At 30.2% G+C, this 23217-nt stretch overlaps 3 protein-coding genes across 3 annotated transcripts; 2 read left to right on the forward strand and 1 right to left on the reverse strand.

The window, feature by feature from the left end:
• Positions 1-7821: 7821 nt before the first annotated feature.
• Positions 7822-8288, reverse strand: LOC119685051 (amelogenin-like). The gene is made up of 2 exons (XM_038099240.1): positions 8171-8288; positions 7822-8114 (listed from the first exon to the last, which is right to left on the reverse strand). Exons 1-2 carry the CDS (start codon positions 8196-8198, stop codon positions 7822-7824), a joined length of 321 nt encoding a protein of 106 aa, XP_037955168.1. The 5' UTR covers positions 8199-8288.
• A 5265-nt stretch (positions 8289-13553) lies between these two features.
• LOC119665946 (SET domain-containing protein SmydA-8) lies at positions 13554-18882 on the forward strand. Its single transcript, XM_038075207.1, has 4 exons — positions 13554-13709; positions 17264-18407; positions 18469-18632; positions 18696-18882. Exons 1-4 carry the CDS (start codon positions 13569-13571, stop codon positions 18813-18815), a joined length of 1569 nt encoding a protein of 522 aa, XP_037931135.1. The 5' UTR covers positions 13554-13568; the 3' UTR covers positions 18816-18882.
• A 516-nt stretch (positions 18883-19398) lies between these two features.
• On the forward strand, positions 19399-22719 carry LOC119668201 (pre-mRNA-processing factor 6). Its single transcript, XM_038077641.1, has 5 exons — positions 19399-19723; positions 19800-20117; positions 20181-21381; positions 21443-22396; positions 22462-22719. The coding sequence occupies exons 1-5, from the start codon at positions 19626-19628 to the stop codon at positions 22684-22686; spliced, it is 2796 nt and encodes a 931-aa protein (XP_037933569.1). The 5' UTR covers positions 19399-19625; the 3' UTR covers positions 22687-22719.
• The last annotated feature ends 498 nt before the right edge of the window (positions 22720-23217 follow it).

Below are 23217 nucleotides of genomic sequence, written 5' to 3' on the forward strand. Positions count from 1 at the left end.
AATTTTATTTAAAATTTTAATTGAAAAAAAACTTTTTTTTAAAAATTTTTATTTAAAAAAAGCTTTTTTTAAAAATTTTTATTTAAAAAAAGCTTTTCTAAAAAATTATAATTTAAAAAAAAATTATAAATATTTAAGTATGTATTTTATTTTAAAAAAGTAAATAAATTGTTTAGGATTCTGTAAAATATGAATATAAATTTGAAAGTTATCAAATTCTGAATAAGTTTTAATGCATTTTTTAACGTTGGCTTTATTCTTAAAATTATTTATAAACTTAAAAAACTAATAGTTTTGTTGTTATAAAAGTGGTTTTAACGTAATATCGTGTTCAAACAAAGCAAATTTTTTTTTAAGAGATGAATTAAATTAATATATCTGGAAACTATTTTGTATTTCTAAAATAAGTTTTTGTTTAAAATGTATAAATTGGTTTTTGTTATCATTTTGAGTATTTGACATGATGCTTGAGATATGTCCAAAACGATATAAAAATTTTGAATCTGGAACTTTCTGGAATCTCAAAAACAGATTAAATGAATAATCCAATTTTCAATTACATACTCAGTTGGTATATGTAAAAACCTATTTTTGACAAAAGAAAAACTTTTTAAAAACTGTGACCAAGTTTTATACGTTCCGCTATCTTTGGTGAAACATTGCTTAAAAATTATATAAATAAATTCTATTTATTCAATTTGATTTAAATTTTTTAATGATATTGAAATATGTTAATTGATTTTAATTAATATTCCTAAAAGCAATTAAATGCATAAAATATTTTTATATACGCAATTGCAATAAAAATTGTATTTGTATTCAAAAATTTTTTAAAAAAAATTAGTTTATAAGTTTTTATTATATTTTTTGTCAAAAACTCAAATTAGTAACAGTAAATCGAAATTATATATATTTCTGGAAACAACTTGAAATTTCTAAACATCAATGGATATAGTATTTTTTAATATATATAACATATTCGTATATACATTTTAATATATACAAATGTATGCGTTATATATAATATATAAGTTATATAAAATATATACGTTATATATAATATATATAAGTTATATAAAACATATATAAGTTATATATAATATATATAAGTTATATATAATCTATACGCTATATATAATATATACGTTATACATAATATATACGTTATATAGATATTATATACATATAATACGTTATGTTATATTGGTATGGCGTTAATAATTATTTCTAATTAGTCATAACCATGTTTGTATAAATTATATGTAATGAAGTCTCTCTTAAATGAGAATGGATGCATCAGTAAATCTGTTTGGTTAAGAAAATTACCCATTTTTAAAAAAATACTTTGTTTAAAAAAATGAATACTGCTGACTAACTCAATTGGAACATTTGTAAAATAATCATTTATGAGATATATTTATTATTTGAATATATTTATTTTTTTTTCTTATACAATTCACAAATGGTAAATAGTAGATTTACATATATTATATTTGTAAGCTTATAGGCACAAAAAGATATTATTAATTGTACGTTATAAATATAAATAAAAATTTATTGATGTATAAAATTAATGTAAATTCGGCAGAATAATTGAAAGCACAAAAGTATAAAAGTTGCTAGTTATAAATTTTAAAAATTATATTCAAATTTTATTTTTGCTAAAATAAAACAATATTATAGATTTATAAATTATACAAAAAGAATTATATTAGCTTTTTTTGGCAAGTTAAACATTTTTGCTTTACAAATATTGCTTGTTTGAAAAAAAAAAACATTAAAATTTAAATAAAAATGAATTTATGAAGATGAATTTAATTCAGTAAACAATATTTAAATGCGAACACTTTAAATTTACATTATTTGCTGATTGCAATAAATTAATAATAGAATTTAACAGTTCAATTTTTTGATGTAATAATAAGTGCAGTGAAAAATGAAAGCTTCAACTTAAAAAAATTGTTTTAAATTAAAATTTAAAATTTTTTAATTATACATTTAAATTACCAAATTATAATCAATTCAATTCCATAATTCATAAAAGCTTTAGGTAACTCATCAAGCAACTAACAACATTATTTAAAAAAATATATTAAAAATTACAAATAAATATTTTAAATATTACTTATTCATTGTTGAGTCGAAAAATATGAGAGAAAATAAATTATATATTGATATTATAAATTATAAAATGCTGCTTCAAAATTTTTATGATAAATGTTATAAAATGCTAAAATAAAAATTGTTGTGTATAATTTATGAATTTATTTAACAAAAAAAAATATTTGAAAAAAACCAAAAAAAAAAAATCAAAATATTTATTGAAATAAAATACGTCATACAAAAAACATACAAATATAAATTTATATATATGTATTTCATGCATATATGTATATATACATATGTAGCTCATGTTATAAAAAAATATACAAAACCTATTAAGCATGAGCAAAATGTCTCAATATTATTTATATGAAATATAATTTATATATATATATATATATACATATAAATATATATATAATTTTATATGTCAAATTAAAAAGTAAAATATATTTATAAACGCATTAGTAAAATTAATACAATATTTTGTATGATGATTATTTCCATTTGTTATTTATGTGCGACTAAATTTTTGTGGTGTAGAACTAAAAAAAAATATATACGTTTTTATTTAGAATTTTTCAAATTTTATTTGAAATAAATTATCTTTTGGTACGATATTAAATATGCCACGTCACACAATATTTGGTCGTCACTGATTTATATGCAAATTCATTTTCTTATTTACTAACTTCAATTCAATGCAATAATAATAAAAACTTATATTAAATAAATTAGAAATAGTTAAATTTTTTTAACTCTCTATAAATAAATTAAAAATAATTGTTAATTACATATTGTTCATGTAATCATATTATTTATCATTTATATATTATTTTACTTGCATATAAAAGACTGATTTCCAATTTATCAAATTCAATGATATTTTTTTTTTTAAATAAATAAATTATTAATTCGTATTATAAAAATAATATTTATGAAGTTTCATTTGAATATCAGAAGAAGAGTAGTAAATGTTAAGACATATATAAATAGTATGTAACAGATCAGTCAATAAGGCTATGGTCTAGCTAAGACACACAAATTTTTTCTAAAAGTTCGACAATAACAACAATCCCTCAAAATTAGTTTATTTATTACAATGCTCTTCGAACACCTCAAAATAGAGCTTAGATTCGGTAATAACTTCTTAACTTGAGCCCAATTTTTTTCTCAGTATTATCTTCTTGAACACAACTGCTTCTCAGTTGGTCAATTCTGTGTGCTTTACCTTGATTGCCTTGTTCAAGCGACCGAATTGTGAGCAGTAGAGGACTAAGTTAACCGTCTCACCAGATTTGAGCAGCTCGTAATAGAGCATTATCTTCTAATTCCACCAAACCATGTTTTTAGGGTTTGACCATGGTCGCTGGATATACGTTGTATATTTTCGTATTTAACTCATTTTTCATCACCCGCAATGATTCGCTTTAAAAATGGTGCCATTTCGCAGATTAATCAAATTTCTTTGCGTTAAAACATATATAACCCACACATCGAACTTCTTTGTGTAGTATGCTTTTTTCAAATGATTCCAAACTCTCATATAATTGATGTTTAATGACTCTGCTATATCTTGACAGCTTACGTGTCGGTCTTACTCCACCAGTTGCAAAATTTCATCGGCTGTTTTGGTAATTAGCCGAATAGAGCGAGGTTCATCTCTGACATAGAAATTTCCGGAACGGAATCAAGCGAACCAGGCCTGGCTATAAAGTTTACTCACAGCAACCTCACTCTAAACCGCACATAATTTTTTATAGTAATAAAGCTTCACATAGCATATTTCTTCAGATATTTTACTAATTTACAAATCAATATTACTTTTTACACAAGTAACGGACTACACAACTATCTTCAAAAAAGAGGTAGCGGGAAATGTCACGTTTTAAACACGAGCTCGTTTGATATAATCCGATTACTGTTGTAAGATATATGAATACCAACATCATCTAGTGATACAAAATTGCCTACAATTTGAAGTATGTTAAACACAAGTATTCATAAACGTCCTAATAAATTCAATGCCTGTGAACAGCTGAAATTATTAAGCCCACATTCAATATGAAACACACACTTTATAAATTCAACAAATTTTTTATTTGTTTAAACATAATAATAAAAAAATAAATAATAATACAATGATACGAAAGTAGAGAACAAAATAGCATTTATGATCAGCATAAAAACTGCACCAAACCCCAAAGCAGATACTGCAATAATAAATCTAAGTTGTCAGAGCATATACCAGAAGAATGTTTTACACTGATACAAATATACCTGGGAACATAACTAATACCAGCCCAAAACTTAGGCATTACTGACGGGAGTCGTCCATGACCACGCCGTGTACTCTCCGTTCATCGACAGTTCATACAGCTCATAGTTACATTTTATTCGAAAATCGTTGCCTACGAATTTTTCTGTCTAATACTAATAACGCTTTCTCATCATCGATTACAAATGTGCTCTTAACTTCTAGACCATACAGCAGAACAGTCTTGATAGGAGACTTGTAGAGTGTAATTTTTGTTTGTCGAGAAAGGGAAAAATGATTCTTCGTTGGATCTCTAGGCTTTCATCATTTTTGGTGTTTACGCTGGTTTTGAGATAAACAAAGTCTTTCACAACTTCGAACTTATAATTGTCAAGAGTGGCGTGGATCCTCAGACACTCAGGAGATTTGTTTGTTGACAGAAAGTACTTTTTATTTACCAAAAGAGTTGGAAAATGCCGCACTGACGGCGTCATCGGCATACGCCACAAATATTACGATTTTGTAGAACATTGTGCCAGTACGGTTTTAATCTACTGCTTAGTTGATCGTTTCCAACATTAAATTAAAGTAGTCACACGACACTCTGTCTAAAACTTCGTTTGGTATCACACGACTCGGAGAGGTTCTTCCCGATTCCAACGGAGCTAGTAATGTTGTTCAACGTCATTTTACATAGCCGTATAAATTTTGCTGGTATACTAAATTTAGATAAAGCGGCACAGAGAAATGCTCAAAATTCAAAACATAACCCAAAACTAAATGCTAAATCCAGGCAACATTCTTGAGTATTTAAAGCCAACAAGGTTAGTTAAGATTTATAGGATTGCTTTATACTAGTAGAGAGATGTACAATAAATCTTCTGTACTTATTTACCTCTGTATTGAAATTATAAAATATTTCATCAAAGTAGTCCAATATTTTGGACTTTCGGATTGAATTGTCGAATAAATATAATGAATTTTTATTTATATAAATTTTCTTTTGTTTTGTAATGTTCAACTCATCAAATTTTAGTTTTGTATATATCTAACATACAGATAGATTTGGTGTTTAATTATGTTTGGACAACACATTTGCAACATCTTGGAATACCGCCCGTACTTGCAATTCCGTTTATGCAGAAAATACCACATCGAAAATTTGGGTTTAATGACTAATTTTTACAAGCAAACTTTAGGAGAAAATTTCCACGCCTCCATTTTGGATATTTTAAAGTATTTGAAGGTAGCAATCTGTTTATATTCCTTGTTTGCGTCTATGTTGTCATTAGTAAGTATCTTTACTTTACTTTACTTTGAAATGTCCCTATAACAACAAGAAATGTCTTTATGTTTAGATAGTTTACATGAGAAGATTCGAAGACTTACTCACACATCGATACAGGAGTGTCTATACTTGGGGTCAGTATGGGAAAGCTTTTAGTGTTTCTGTTCTTTATATGCTGGTTTTTTACAGAACCGTAGAAGTTAGTAGAAAATTTAATGTTTAATATCTGCGATATTGATTTTTTTTTTAATCGTTTAGTTTGATAATTGGTTCATTAATCTAATCGGAATAACAGTTATGGCATTTGAAATTTTTTTTCTCTTTATTAAAAAACTAAGTGGGCAGTCTGTTAGAAAGGACACGTGGAAAGTTTGTAAAAATATATTTATTAACATTCTTATGGAACTTGTATATAAGGCATTTTTTAATTTTTTCGAGTCCACCTAAACACATATTCAACTGGACCTCACTGAAACGTGTCTTTAAATATCAGGTAAGTAAAAGGTGTTTGACAACATATTGTTTCATTTGTCAGATATACAATGACATAATCTTATAATATAATGTATATATATATGATATAATATAATATAATGTTACTTATACATGTGTATATATTGATATATACATATATATATATATATATATATAATATATATTATATATATTATATATATATATATAATATATATATATATATATATATATATATATATATATATATATATATATATATATATATATATCAGTGGCATATACAAAAAAGAAGGGCAGATTAAGGGATAGATCCTCCATTAACAATATAATCTACAGCCAACATGGTGCAAAAGCACTAGTTTAGGTTAGGTATGATATGTATATACATTATAAAAAATAATTTCGAAGTAATTATCATTGAAATATCAGTAATATTTTAATCATTGATTACTGTTTTGAAGATTGCCTTCCTACTCCTATACTCCTGTACTACTCCTATAGTACTATGATAAAATTTCATTTAGTCCGTAACATGTCGTGGACAATTAGAAATTTTGTTATCCTTAATTTGGAACTGAATTGCAATTCTATTGAAGCAGTTAAGTACTGTTAATTCACAGAATTTTATATTTTTAATTAGAATAAATGTGTTGAAAACTTTTCAGATGTTTGTATTGCTAATACAAAGAAAACTTTAATTATTTTATAGATTTTTTTCAGAATGAAAGTCCTCCTATCGTATAATCAGCACAACCAGTTAAAAGGATTGTCGAAAATATTGCTTAGTAATTCTTGCACATGTAAAATGAACTATACGTGTAATAATCTAATAAAAAAATTTACTTATATAGATATAATATAGAAATCTACTTCATAAGAGGAATAAAAATTGAGTTTTTAATGTGATCTATGAGCAAGTTTACTAAGAGAAAATATGAACGTGATCATAGCAACGGCTTTGATTAATTTTTGTTTATCTATTCTTATAATAGCCAAAAGCATTAAACATTAACTTTTGTATATTGAGTAATTCCGATGCAATCATAAAATATATATATTTTAGTTAAATAACTTCACACCAAAAACCGATTTTGTTGTCACAGATATCGATTTACATAGTTCTATAATATTTCTTGACGAGTTTACTATATTGATTGCCCGTAAAATATTCTTTACATACAGGATATGAAAATAATTTGTCGTACACTAGATTCAGTTGTTCATTCTGCGTATTAAGTAATTATAAATTAATAAAATATTATAAACTGCTTTACAGAAATAACAAAGAACATTACTTAGAGAGATAGATAGTTAAAAAACAGGGATGTAAGCATCCATTTTGAAGCACAGCGAACAATCACAAGAAATGTGATTACATTTCCTCTTACAGGAAGTGAATACAATCTTTCATCTCAAATAAACCTATTTTAGACAGATGGTAACGCATGTTGTGATGTTATCTCACGCATCTCATCATCGAGTTTATGAAAAGTGTTTAGTAAAAAATCATGCAACTCATGACCGAGTTCAGATCTGCTTTAATGGGGAAATGTTTAGTAAAAATTTTTCACTTTTTGTAATTCAGAAACTTAAAAGCACTCACATTATAATTTACAACAGTTAAGTGAATATTTATTCGTTAATGTATTAACAATGCAAATGATTTAAACTTTTTTATGAAGTTACATATTGTAACTTAAGCACTTGGACGATTTGAAATAAAGGCTAGCCATTCGGATACAATTTTCGAGAGCAAAGGATTTGGTAGTATTGGTGCTGTGGGGGGTTCTACTTCAACAGGTTCTGCTGCTTCCACGGGTTCAACTGGTTCCACAGGTTCTGCTTCAACGGGTTCAGCCGGAGCGGCCGGTTTAGCTGGTTCAGCCGGAGCAGCTGGTTCAGTTGGTTTTACCTTCTCGGCTGGCTTAACAACAGCTGCAGAAGCGGGTACTGCAGAGCACATAAAAGCCACAGCCATCAAAGCTAGGACTAAAATTTATAATTATTTATTTAGAAAAACATTTAAATAAAATCTCACAACTCACAAGGCAAAATTAAACCGCGTGCAAACATTTTGAGTATTTTAGTAATTCTTAAACGATTTTTATGAATGAAAAGTAAGCGTAACACGCACTTTTAACTTTAATGCTCTTCCGCTCGATAGTTCGCTTTTTATACAAACTCAAAAGTTTTAGTTTTTACCGCAGACCAGCATCACAAGATCTTGTGGTAGTGACATTATCTACGATATCAAAATATCCGCAAAATAAATTATTTATTTTGCTAATCAGAAATACAGCAAATATTTTTAAATATAACTACTAACATTTTTTAAAAATAAATTAAAAAAGATAAAATATTAAATTATTATTTCATTATTCATAGCGCAAACAAACCCAAATATTCTAAGAAATGAGACCCGAATTTGGTGAATCTAAAGTCTGTGCCAAAATCAGTTCCATGAGAACACGTAGAAGAGTTCATGGAGTTCAAAATTATTTGCTTTAGATTGGATTAAATATGCCAGTTAGCAGATATGACAACTGCAAATATTTTCCGAAATGAAATGTAAACTGCAAGTTTTCGTTATAAATTAAAATTCTTTTTATTATTCCGTTCAGTACTGCAAGCAATATTTAAGCTTAAGTTCAGCTAATCATCTTTTGAGAAACTTTAAAAAATAATTACGAGATGTTTTCCAGCAGAGTAAAAATACTAGTATTCTGTAAGTAATTTATTAACATTTCCGTAAAATTATTTAATTTTTCCACATTATCTTTTATTAGTTTTAATTTGTGCAGTTTGTGCTGTTGCAGCACTTCCTTCACCACAAACCGAAGAGCTCCCTCCGCCTCAGCCTTCTCCAGAATCGTCTACTACTGCACCCGTTGTACCTGATTCAACCAGGAGATCCCTTTTGTCACAGGATAGTTCAAGACTTTTAGATGTCTTTCTAGCTAAGATTATAGAATCTTTATTGCAACAATTCCCCTAAATATTTTTAATCAAAAAGTGGATATAAAGAATCAAAGAGTGTAAAAACAGAATGTATGCAAAAAAATTTTAAAAACAAAATAAAGTAGAAGTAAAAAAAATTTACTTCTATTTAGTTACTTTTCTCAATCAATCATTGTGAGTTTTAAGTGTTGATTTAGACGTTTAAATTGTTGAAAAATATCGAAAATAAAAAAGGACTTTGTAGCTTTGTGGATTAATCAATGTTTATTCCATCAAATAGTAATTAATATGAAAGATTATCGGTTCGCATCTTCAGATGTAATACTCTTGGTTTTTGAGTGATTAATGCCGTCATATGTCATGAAATAACCTTTATAAAACGTCTGTTAGGTCTACGACACAGACCAACTTGTGAATGATGCCCTAATGATACTCACTACTCTCACTTTGGTTTCAGTATTCAGAAAGATGGTAAAACTAAACGGGTTAAAAAAAACATCTGAAAAACTATAGCATTTTTTCTATAACTGTTATATGATAAATGTATAAAATCCTTTAAACGTCGCGGTATTGCATACATATTAAATATTAAAATTTGTTTCTAATAAACAATACGTTATTTAACAACTTAACAGAAAACCATATATAAATTCTTCCAACCATTATATTACAATGAAATCGTTATATAATAACCTGTACTATCTCACACATTGGCAATGAAATCCTGTATAGATGAAAATTCTTGTCAGAACACAAAACTCACCTGGTACAAAATTCGGTAAGACCAGTCGGCTAATTCAGCTAAAGCAAAATAAACTCAATACCAAGGTATCGGTGGTAGTAGGCTAGGGTAATAAGAAAATATACAACAAGACTCGTTCTCTAACCACTTGTGTCAACGTTATTGATTAGCAAAAAAAAAAAAGGAAACGATACTTTACTGAATGTATCAGTGCCCATCATTGGCTACAAGAAGATTCAAAATCTTTCGGGCACTTTTTTTAACAGACATGAGAAAAGGATATAGTTGTTATCCTTTAAAATAAAGAACATAACTAAATTTAACGACTCATCAGGTTGTTTCGTTTTTACTTCAATAGGGGAGTCATGCTTTCTGAAACAGAGATGTACTACATGCCTTCAACCTCTACTATAAGGTGGTTCTTCAGTTTTGGTGTACAAATGATGTTTCATGCAAAGTATTACAATGGGCCACTATATGTACACAAAGAAGCTTTTTGTTTACAAGACTGCCTCTTAAACTTAACCTAACCTAACACTTTTAAAGAATTCTTTATATAATAAGTTAATTCTTACAACAAAAATTTTAAAATTCGAAATATTAAAGCATTTTATTTACCATATCTTTAAGAAAATATACATTGCAAGAGATTGATAAAAAAAAATATTTATTTGGTTATAACAGATTATTATTGACGTTGGAGTCCCTAGGCGACTAACAACTAGTTCATTAACTACACACAACTCATCGCTGACTTTAATTTAATACTCTAATTTAATACTGACTTAAATACTGACGTTCTGATCATCTGTCTTAAGCACATTAAACTCAATTTCTATTTTTGAGAGGATTTTTCAAGTTACGATGGTACATTAGGACGAATGACATCCTCAGAAACCTCAACATTAATCCGATTAAAAAATACATAAAGGATAGAGCCCTGAAATTATTTGCGAAAGCTGACAGACTTACCAACACCGCGTTATCGAATCTCAGAATGGTTACAGGCTCCTCGGGAAGGTATGCAGATCTAAGGTCAATTATTGCTTAGTCTGATGAAGTGATAAACATTAATGCAGTCAAGGCGTAAAAAGGGGTTTTGAAGATACCTCGAGTTAGTAAAGTGCTCAAGTGCACTAGCTCAAATAGCTTCAACATAATATACTCAATAATAGAAATCGTGTAAAATATTGACTATCCTACAGCTTTGACTAAAACACTGACGTTTTGATTATCATTATGAACTAAGCCAACGAAGTTGGCTCATTCCAAAGATTTTTTGTCAGTTAGTTTATAATTCGTTGATATAGTGCTATGATTTGTAAATTTACTACTCTATGTCATAATTAAATTATAGAAATATTTCGAAAAAAATCATAGTAGTCATATTTTGATATATATTAATAAGTATAAATACAGAACTTTTTTTTATAAAATTTGAAAATAGTTACTCAAAATTCAAAATTTTATCCTTAAACTTTTTGGAAACATTTTTACATTCGAATAAAAAAATTTTTACGTAATTTCAAAATAATGGCACAATATAAATTTTTGTGCGCTAGCAAAGTACTTTGTGGTTCTATAATACGGACAGCAGCTATAGCAGAAGCCAGCAAAATTCCGGTAAATCAGTTACAAAGATCATATGTCACCAAGCCACTGTCTTTATCACAAGTAGTAGGACTAAGGCAAAAGCATGACACTGGTAATATCGCACAAAGAATGGACGATGTTCATAGTAAGAAATTGTCTGACCCCAAGACAACAGTTGGAAAAACAGTAGCAGAGTGTGCGGAAGATAAGCGGTTGAAAAATACGTCAGCGCCCAGTGAGTATACTCCAATTGATATTCAAATGGTATATCAGAAACAGTTGCATCATACTGCTAAAACCATGGAACAAAATAAATCGCTTAATCATTCAAATGTACCAATCAAATCTTCTAATAATATAAATCCCAAGATTGCAAATGGTAAAGATTGTGTTGTGAGTAAAGAAAAAGTTTCTAAAAAGCCTGAATGTAACACTGCAACTGAAGTTACTGAGGACGTCCAAAAATGTGTAACCGCTGAACCTTCTGCTTCCGCAAAACCATATTGTCCAAAAAAAAGTTATTCCGAATTTCGCAATTCATTACCTCCCGAAGATAAGAAAGAACCTGTACCGGATTCACGTTCAAAACTGTTTAAACACTGGTACAAGTAAATTTTGACTCCAAGTAAGTTAAAATTATAATTACAGAGTTATTACTGTAATATATTATTGAATTATACTAAGTATAATTTAAAAAATCAGTATTGTTATAGTTAATATTAGTGATTATTCGATAGATGGCGCTACTAGTCAACTAGACTCATAGTATTTTAAGTAATTAGCGTCCAGAACATGTACAAAGTTAGTTGTTGAGTAGTATAGGAGTAGTAGTAGTATAGTAGTAAAGGAGTAGTATAGTAGTTACTCGGATTTAATTATAATTCCATCAGAGAGTTATTCATTTTTTTCAAGAAAATAACACCATTTTATTATTATTATGTTGAGCCTAGTTGTGTCAGTGCACTTGTGTACTTTTACTCTCTATTAACTGCGTGATTTTTTCATAACCCCTCTCTACACCTTGAAATCCAGTCAATCATCCAGTCAATTATCACTTCATCAGACTAAGTAATAATTGACCTCAGATCTGCTTACCTCCCCGAGGAGCCTGTAACCATTCTGAGATTCGATAAAGCGGTGTTGGTAAGCCTATCAGTTGTCGTAAATAATTTCAGGGCTTTATCCTTTATCTACCTTTTGATCGGATCATTTTTATATGGTATATTATATGGTATATCATTTATATGATCAAAATTTGCAATCAATTAGTTTTTAAATTCCAAACAATGGAAGTTTATAATATATAATTGATTATTATTATTATGGAAACGTTTTATTAAACATATTTTTTTCATTCTATTTACAAAAATTGGTACAGACAAGTGCCCAAGTCTTGCCAAATTTTAAATTATTAAAATGCAGATACAATACAGCCAGTGAAACATTTTTATAAGGCCGTCATTTTAGTACACACATTTAAATAATAAAACCAAATTAGCTCTGTAATTAAAGAACAAAATTACATTTATCAACATCGAAAGACACCCAAAAAAATCTACGTAAGACTAGCATTTGTCGATGGATGTAATTAATTGGTCCGAGACATTGGGTCTATTAAATTTATGTTTCTCAATATAAACAGAGCAAATGAAAATTATGCTTCATTAGTTGTTGTAGTCGTAGCCGTTTACAATAATTATTGAGTATTTTGAGTAGGTAAAGATAGAATAATCCGAAAGGCACAGGTACCAGAAAGTATAGGAGGCATACAACGCGCTCTATGCCAAAGCGTAATAATTCTAATAATAAAAAAATAAAACGATGGCGACATGATCACAACATGCAATCACTGCCAGAGAACCGAGAAGGCAATACAGCGCGTGGCCACGATTTGTGTCGTCGTTCTTAATCAATCCGCGGAATATGCAAATGATGTTCTGTCTTCACTTTTCTTGGTGCCAGTAAAGAAAGAATATAGATTTTCTTTTCAAATAAATTTTCGTCTTCGGCTCGTGCGGTGCGGTGCAGTGCAAACGTGATTATTACGCAAACAATTTTCACAATAAATGTCAAATAAAATTTGTGAACATTTCGAAAATTAATAACTTTATAAACATTTTCTTTTATTTATTTGAAATTAATTTGTGATAATGAAGAATTTATCATGTGCTGTTTGTGGCAAGAAATCCTCGCAGACATGTAGCAACTGTAAGAACATTTACTACTGCAGTCGGGAACACCAGGTCGCCCATTGGAAGGAAGTTCACAAAAAGGAATGCAAATGTTATGAGGTCAATATTGTCTAACGCTACTTAAGTGGTTCATCTAGTATATGAACGTTGCTATCTACACAACATTAAGAATGAATGAAATCTTTTTTCTTTATATTTTTAATTTATTTAATACTCTTAGCAACATTTTAATGAGAAAAATAGTGCTGGTGATTTCTAAGATAAAGGTCACAGACTCAACTATATATAACTAAAATCGCATTTATATATTCCTGAGTTCTTTAACCTTGACCTTACTTTTAGTCAAACATGACAATTTTAACACAAAGAGATGTATCTTAAGAAAATTCTATCGTGAGATACAAATCATTCATCACTTTAAAAAAAATTTTTATAATTTTTAATAGTTTTCGATCTATTCTATTATCTTTTATCGAACTATAGATACTTTAAGTATCAAATTTGTGCTGAAATAAAATGCTTGTAAATTGAATTAAGTTATCTTAAATTGTAAGGATGTAATCTTCGATCAAAGTTTTTTAAGTTTTAATCCGTTGGGCATTAAGTGCTCTGCAGTATTTTCAGTATTCTATGAAAATGTCGGGTTATTATACATTACCTACAGTGGTGCTGTTCATATAATTCGGATATTTTAAAAACCGAAGGTATCCGATTATATGGTTATTCGGATAGCACGAAGTCTGTCCGAAAATAATCGGATTTTTTGTAAATCCACAAAATCGTATAAACAAACAAATTCTATCATTCCTAAAAAAATTTTCACAATAAATTTGTTTATTTGTATTTGTTTATTTGTGTTGATGCACATTCATTTGCATTTTGTGCTCTTCCTTCAACTTTTGTTCACGAAGTCTCCGAATAATTTGACTACCAATAATGTTCCAAATATTTGAAGACTCCGGATTTACAAAAAAAACCGGATTTTTTTTATCCCCGGAGACTTCGTTTACTATCTGATTGATCGCATTCTCCGAATACTTCGTATAACCGACTACGAATAGCAGTAGCCTTAGCCTATAGTATATAACTGCGAGATAAAATTTAATGCTCCGCGTTGAATCACAAATTTCAAGGTTTCTTAATATAAAAATTGAGCACAAATGGTGGTTTAATTTTCTATATAATTCCTATATAATGGATTTAACCCTTCATAAACACAGTTAAAAAAAATATATTAAGTTTACCGCGATACATTAATAAACACAGTTTCAAAAAATCCATACCCGAAATACCCGTAAAATATGATTAGTTGATCTAAGGTCTATCTAATGAAATATAGGTGTTTTACATATATGTTTTTCTGTGTGTTTGTTTATCTGTATTTTGATTTGTAAGTTACTAGTTCCGAATCTAAACTATCGGAATCTAAATAATCTCTCAGTTTTTAAGACAGACAAATAAAATCTGCATATAGATTATTTGACAGTAAATTTTAAAAAATAATATATACGTTGTTTTATAAAAGTTTTGGAGGACGTCAAATCAATTATTAACTAATATTAAGTTCTTAGTAATTTGATGAGAAGCGTAAAAACGATTAAAGTAAACCGAATTTCTTCACAAACTTTGTGTTATAGAAGAGTTTTGTAGTCTTCTAAAATAATAATTAGAGTTCAATTTAAAGTATCTAGATTGTATATATATAAGAATATACTTGCTTAACTTTATTTCTTATTATACCTATAACTGTATGTTATATTTTATAAATTGAGATTGACACTACACAAACAAATTCGACCCCCTTAATCTATAATTTTGTATTACCTATGTCGCAGTTTTTTGAACCATTTCACACCAATTTAGATTTTACATCAACTTTCTTTAACTCAACCTTATGGCTTTATTTAATTCCCACCCAAATTCGACCATTCATGCAACCATTTATTCGGCCACATCAAATATTCATTTGACATCATTAAAAATTTACTCATATGGTAAACTAAGATCCTTATCAGTAAGATGTCATCTTGTTGCGACCCTTAAGATCCCTTAAGATCCAACTACAACAACAAAATTAATTAATAGAGAGCATTAATTTAAGATCATGTCAAATTGTTAAGCATTGTTTATGTACTTAAGTATACTAAAATGGTTAGATGGAGTTATTAATGTTCTGGAAAAATGGTTAATTAAACCTAACAAGTGAAATCTTTTCGTATGTATTTAATCACCAAATGCAAAAAAAAAGATAAAATAATATGTATCAAAACGTTGTTAAGTTATTACGCGTACCGTAGATCCATCTGTTTTCACAATGCACAAAAGCTTATTGGACCTACCCCGTTTATACAATCATCTAGACTATTTAAGAGGACTTATGCAGAAAGTCAAATTGAAAAGTGCTATGAAATCATTTTTATTATAAAAACAAATGTATATACACATATATTGAATCTATAATGTATCAATTGACATATATATTTTAACGTCTAAATAGTATCTTCTGTCTACTACACATACCTGATAGACTATTTTCCCAACAAACAAGAACAAACTGTTTTGATATAGTTGGTCAGAATATGGTCGCGTTACTAACAGTTACTTCTGATTAATTAACTCATCTACTCTTGAAATAAGTTGCTCATTTATGCAATTATTCCATGACATGAAATAATACAAACTCAATATGGTTCTTCTACAACTGCTAACTGCAGTTGCTAACCCTTGACATAGACGATGAACTACCTCCATATAAACCACCTTACAGTTCTCTTCCTCATTACTCAACTGAACCAGATCAAATATTATCGCAATTCCCATCACCATCATCAAAACATCATCCACTCCTAGCATGGTGGGTTCAGTGCCCTTTCTATATGCAGGGGTAACCGATTTTATTACCCTTCATAACATCTGGAAATAGCTTTCACAAGGTGAATATTTAAAGTCCTTATCCCTATAACATAATTGAATAAGTGCACTAATTCTACATTTAATACGAACATGTAATTATGCGAGAAGATTATTGTAATCCAATACATCAGATGAAGATTATACTTCTTTAATCAAGTTGCAAAATCAGCTAACTGAATCGAAAGAAGCAAAGAAGGTATTAGCAAACATTAACATTCTCTTTACAAAAATGTCATATTGTCAAACACAACAATCAGGGAATGAAATATACCAGATTTTGATCGCAATGCAATGGCGAAGTTAGTAAAATTATGAGCTATCTTGTACTATACATTCCCACAGCTCTTAGAAATGAAAAACCTATATTAACAATTTTCTTCGTTGACACCCAAGTAATACGATTAAGTACCGTATTTGTTAAGGAAAGGGTATAAATCGATATAAACAGATTTGTTGATTATGCACCAATTATATATATTGATATAGCATCGAATAATATAGTATAGTTTTGACCTACATATGATTATATGTTATAGACTTCTTATAAAAGTTTATGAATTTTACCTTATCAAGAAAGATGTTAAGAAATAACAAATCCAACAATTATCGTATATTATTTTACTGACAAAGTGAAAGGTTTTTCTAAATCTAAAAACTATTTATAATTAAATTAATATTTACTTACATTTTTAATTCGTTACGTCCTTAATCAACAATTGTTGAAATTTCATTCTTTTCAGGTTGCCATAAACGATTTGCTTGGTCGTCACTTACGTGCCAAACGTAATATTAAGCCTGGTGAAATCATATTGCGAGAATCACCACTTATATACGGACCAAAGATATCATGCGCACCCACTTGCTTAGGTTGTCACAAACTACTACCAGATCCTAAACCTCCGCAGAAAAATTATTACAAATGCAGCAAATGTACATGGCCGCTGTGCAGCAAAGCTTGCGAAATCTCCCCGAACCACGTGGATGAGTGTCAGCTTATGTCAGCGCGCAAATTCGAAAGCAAACTCAACTATAATTCGGCGAACCTGAACTCCACGACGATGGTACCCGCTTATTGCATTATAATGCCACTTCGTTGCATTTTATTAAAGAATAAAAGCGCGGAGCTGTTCGATAAATTTGCCGAACTGGAACATCATCTACCGGAGCGTATCGGTACGCCACTGTACAATGTACTACGCGCTAACTTAATAACATTCATGCACAGAATAATGGGGCTGCACGAGTGGAGTGAGACCGAAATCCTACGCATTGCGGGACGCATTGACACTAATGCGTTTGACGTACGACAAGAGAGCAATGCAATACGCGTACGCGCCATATATCCAGCTGCCGCGATGATATCTCATGACTGCATATCCAATGCGAGACACACGTTTGATGACAACATGCAAATCGTTTTTATCGCCAAAACTGCAATTGCGAAAGGTGAAATTATTGCAACTTCTTATACGCAACCACTGAAGTGCACATTGTTGCGGCGCATCCATCTAGCGCAAGCCAAGTGTTTCGCCTGCACTTGTCAACGTTGTGCCGATCCACTGGAGTTAAATACATTTGCAGGATCGTTTGTGTGTAAGAAATGCAAGATTGGAAAATTCATTTCCACCAATCCATATGACAATGACGCAAAATGGACCTGTCAAATTTGTCAGGATCCAAAAACTGCAATGCAAATCCTTAAAGGCTATGAAGCATTGCAGAAAGAAATCGATGGATGTAATAAGACCAGCATTACTCAATTTGAAGATTTTATTTATAAACACCGCGCTGATCTTCACGAGAAAAACACTTATGTGCTGCAAGTGAAATATGCTTTAACGCAACTTTATGGCAAAGCTCTCACTTCGGCCAGTGATCCTAGTGGTAAGTATAAAAAATTCACCACTTATTATTCTTCTATTCACCTCAAGCATTAAATTCTCAGAAATTGATGAAAGTCATATCAGCAGACAAATAGAATTATGCCGCGAACTACTGGATTTAGCAGATTTGCTAGATGGTGGTTGGAGCATATTTCGTGGAAATTTACTCTTGGACTTACAATGGGCATTATTTATAGCTGTCAAGAAAAATTTACTAAACAGAGATGTAATATATACAAAAAGTTTATTAAATTATAATTTACATAAAGTTTTATTTTAAATTATTTAGAGAAACCTCAAGGAATCGAAATTGCTTCTGGATGAAGCAAAGGAAATTATGAAATTAGAACCAGGAATGCAAGAAAAATTAAAAAATCGGGAAGAAAGTTTACAGAATTTGCAATTTTAGATAAACAAATTTATATAACAAAATTTCTGATATGATATTAGTTTTTGATTTTTAAAATTTAGAAAATTATGAGTACAAATTGTTAAATTATCAAATAAATTTGTGATTCTTTTTATATTTTTCCATAATAATGTTTCCTTATTTTTTTAAAAATACGATAAAATAATAAAAGATTTAATTTGTGTCTTCACAGCGTATACATTAATCATATTTATTAATTAAGAAAAATGTTTAAATTTTTTTTGTGTTATTAATTATTCTAAGGGTACACAACTTTAAACTATTTAAGTAATTAATTGATTTAACACAACTTTTAAGATTGGCTTATTCAGGATAAATGCACCGGCTAATAATATTATATATAAATAACGCTGATATATTATTTTTTAATATACACCAATATCATATGATTTTAGTATTGCAATTTTAATTATATAGTTAACTAATTAATTTTAAAAGTTTTTTATCAACTATATTTACTGAAATATTTTTCATTTACATAGTTTTATTATATGTAATAGAATAATTATTATGGAACCAATAAATAATGTTCTTATATATTTGTCTATTGTTTGGTAAATGAATTATACATTGCGTGAAAAAAATTCACCTTACAATGTGTCATATCTAGTCTGCTCAAAAGAACTAGATGGTCATCTTAATTTGACAGCTAATGCATTCAGTCAGCTGTTCGTTTATACTCACCTTCAATAATAACAAATTTAGTTTACGCAGCCTATTTCACAATTGCTCTTTATTATCAACAAAAAACTGGAATATATTTAATATTACAATCATAATTATTTAAGAATGTCGAACATAACAGCAGCGGTAATAGCAAACCGAAATAAAAAACATTTTCTTGGTGTCCCAGCACCATTAGGTTATGTTGCTGGTGTAGGACGCGGGTAAATATATTTTCTCTAAAAATATGTTAATGTGTTTTAATAAATAAATATTAACTTTATTTACTTTTTTCTTTAGTGCTACTGGTTTTACAACACGTTCTGATATTGGTCCCGCACGAGATGCAAATGATGTCTCCGATGACCGGCATGCGCCACCAGCTGCAAAGCGTAAAAAGAAAGAAGAAGAAGAGGAGGAAGATGAGGATTTAAATGATTCAAATTATGATGAATTTAGTGGTTATAGTGGATCATTGTTCTCAAAAGATCCTTATGATAAAGATGACGAAGAAGCAGATGCAATATATGACTCAATTGATAAACGCATGGATGAGAAACGTAAAGAGTATAGAGACCGCAGGATGCGTGAAGATTTGGAACGTTATCGTCAGGAACGGTATGTAGTAATAAGTTTATATATAATGTAATAAAATAATAACATCAACATCTTTATTTGCAGACCAAAAATTCAGCAACAATTTTCTGATTTAAAACGTTCACTTGCAAATATCACCGTTGAAGAATGGTCAACCATTCCGGAAGTAGGTGACAGTCGTAATCGTAAACAACGAAATCCACGTGCTGAAAAGTTTACACCACTGCCGGACAGTGTGTTATCACGTAATTTGGGTGGTGAAAGCAGTTCGACACTTGATCCAACGTCTGGCTTAGCTTCAATGGTACCTGGCGTAGCTACACCAGGTATGTTAACACCCACTGGCGATTTGGATTTACGTAAAATTGGTCAAGCTCGTAATACATTGATGAATGTGAAACTCTCTCAAGTGTCGGATTCTGTTACTGGTCAAACGGTTGTAGATCCTAAAGGATATTTGACTGATTTGCAAAGTATGATACCAACATATGGTGGCGATATCAATGACATAAAAAAAGCGCGTTTACTTTTGAAAAGTGTGCGTGAAACAAATCCTAACCATCCACCTGCTTGGATAGCATCAGCTCGTTTGGAAGAAGTGACTGGCAAAGTAGTTATGGCGCGTAATCTCATAATGCGTGGCTGTGAAATAAATCCAACATCAGAGGATTTGTGGTTGGAGGCAGCACGTTTGCAACCGCCAGACACTGCAAAGGCAGTTATAGCACAAGCAGCAAGACACATTCCAACATCGGTGCGTATATGGATTAAGGCAGCTGATCTCGAAACGGAAACAAAAGCCAAGCGACGCGTATTCCGCAAGGCACTAGAACATATACCCAATTCTGTGCGTTTGTGGAAAGCTGCAGTTGAGTTAGAAAAACCGGATGATGCCAGAATTTTGTTATCACGTGCTGTCGAGTGTTGCAACACGAGTGTTGAATTGTGGTTGGCGTTGGCACGTTTGGAAACGTATGAGAACGCACGTAAAGTGCTTAATAAAGCACGCGAAAACATACCAACTGACCGACAGATTTGGACGACTGCAGCAAAATTGGAGGAGGCGAATGATAATATACACATGGTAGAGAAGATTATTGATCGTTCGTTAACTTCATTGGTTGCGAATGGTGTGGAAATAAATCGTGATCACTGGTTCCAGGAAGCGATTGAAGCAGAGAAATCTGGCGCAGTACACTGTTGTCAAGCCATAATTAAAGCTGTAATTGGTATTGGCGTGGAGGAGGAAGATCGTAAGCAAACCTGGATCGATGATGCGGAATTTGTATGTATTCTATTGTTTCATTGTTTGTTTTTATTATAACGTTTTGTTTTATTCTTTTTAGTGTGCCAAAGAAAATGCTTTTGAATGTACACGTGCGGTTTATGCACATGCTTTGCAAGTCTTTCCATCGAAGAAGAGTATTTGGTTGCGTGCTGCTTACTTTGAAAAAAATCATGGCACAAGGGAATCATTAGAAGCTTTACTGCAACGTGCAGTTGCGCACTGTCCAAAATCTGAAGTCCTGTGGTTAATGGGTGCAAAATCCAAATGGTTAGCTGGTGATGTACCAGCAGCACGTGGGATTTTATCGCTGGCTTTCCAAGCTAATCCCAATTCTGAAGATATTTGGTTGGCTGCTGTTAAGTTAGAATCTGAAAATGCAGAATACGAAAGAGCACGACGTTTGCTGGCAAAAGCTCGTGCATCTGCTCCAACACCACGTGTTATGATGAAATCGGCACGTTTAGAATGGGCATTGGATCGTTTGGATGAAGCGTTACGTTTATTGGATGAGGCAGTTAAAGTATTTCCTGATTTCGCAAAATTATGGATGATGAAAGGACAAATTGAAGAACAACAGAGAAAAATTGATGATGCTGCAGTCACATATACTGATGGCATTAAAAAGTGTCCTACTTCAATTTCTCTATGGTTATTGTCTGCACGTCTGGAGGAACGTAAAGGTACACTAACTAAAGCACGTTCGATATTGGAGAGAGGACGTTTGCGTAATCCTAAAACTCCTATACTTTGGTTGGAAGCAATTCGTGTGGAACTGCGTGCAGGCTTGAAGGAAATTGCTAGTACTATGATGGCACGTGCTTTGCAAGAGTGTTCCGATGCAGGCGAACTATGGGCTGAATCAATATTTTTGGAAGCTAAACCATTAAGGAAAACGAAATCTGTCGATGCTTTAAAGAAATGTGAACACGACCCACATGTGCTGCTTGCCGTATCAAAGTTGTTTTGGTCGGAACATAAATTCACAAAGTGCCGTGATTGGTTTAATCGCACAGTGAGTCATCTAAAGTTGAATTATTGTAAAAGTTTAAATTTACTTAATATTTATTTTATTTTTAGGTAAAGATCGATTCTGATTTAGGCGATGCTTGGGCTTATTTTTATAAATTCGAATTGTTACACGGCACCGAAGAACAACAGAATGAAGTGCTGCAGCGTTGCATTACCGCGGAACCAAAACACGGAGAGGCTTGGTGTCGTGTCAGTAAAAACATAAAGAATTGGTGTTTCAAAACGCCGGATGTGCTGAAAGCTGTAGTTCAGGAGCTCACTATACCTGTTTAAAGTTAGCATGTAAACTTGCAATTAATTTATTGTCTTAAATATAAAAAAATTTCCATAAAAATGTTTAATAAACATTCTAATGAATTTATAGATATATCTTTTTCATACAATATATATTTATTATTATATAAATTATTAATGAAATTTTGAGTTCAAAAATTAGTGATTTCAAATGTCTGATGTTAGATTTTGTTGAAATAAACGACACAAGAAAAATGCAATCTACTCTACTGAATGTTGTCTATTGAGCCGTTTTTGAAATTCACAAAAAATTTATTTATTTATTATACATTTTACATTTTCAAGTTCCTTATAGTGAAGCTCAGGATTTCTACAAATCGTTTACAATCGTTTCAATTTTTAGCTACTGGTTTTAACATTTAATATTCTTTAATATATATATAAGCTATTCAGCTATTAGCTTCAGTTAGTTCTTAGCTTTATTTAATTATAATTTCATTTAGCTATTAATTTCATTCAGCTTTATTTAGCTATTAGCTTTATTTAGCTAGGTATTAGCTTCAGTAAACT

This window comes from Teleopsis dalmanni, chromosome 1 (assembly GCF_002237135.1).
Source record: "Teleopsis dalmanni isolate 2A chromosome 1, ASM223713v2, whole genome shotgun sequence".
Classification (NCBI taxonomy): domain Eukaryota; kingdom Metazoa; phylum Arthropoda; class Insecta; order Diptera; family Diopsidae; genus Teleopsis; species Teleopsis dalmanni.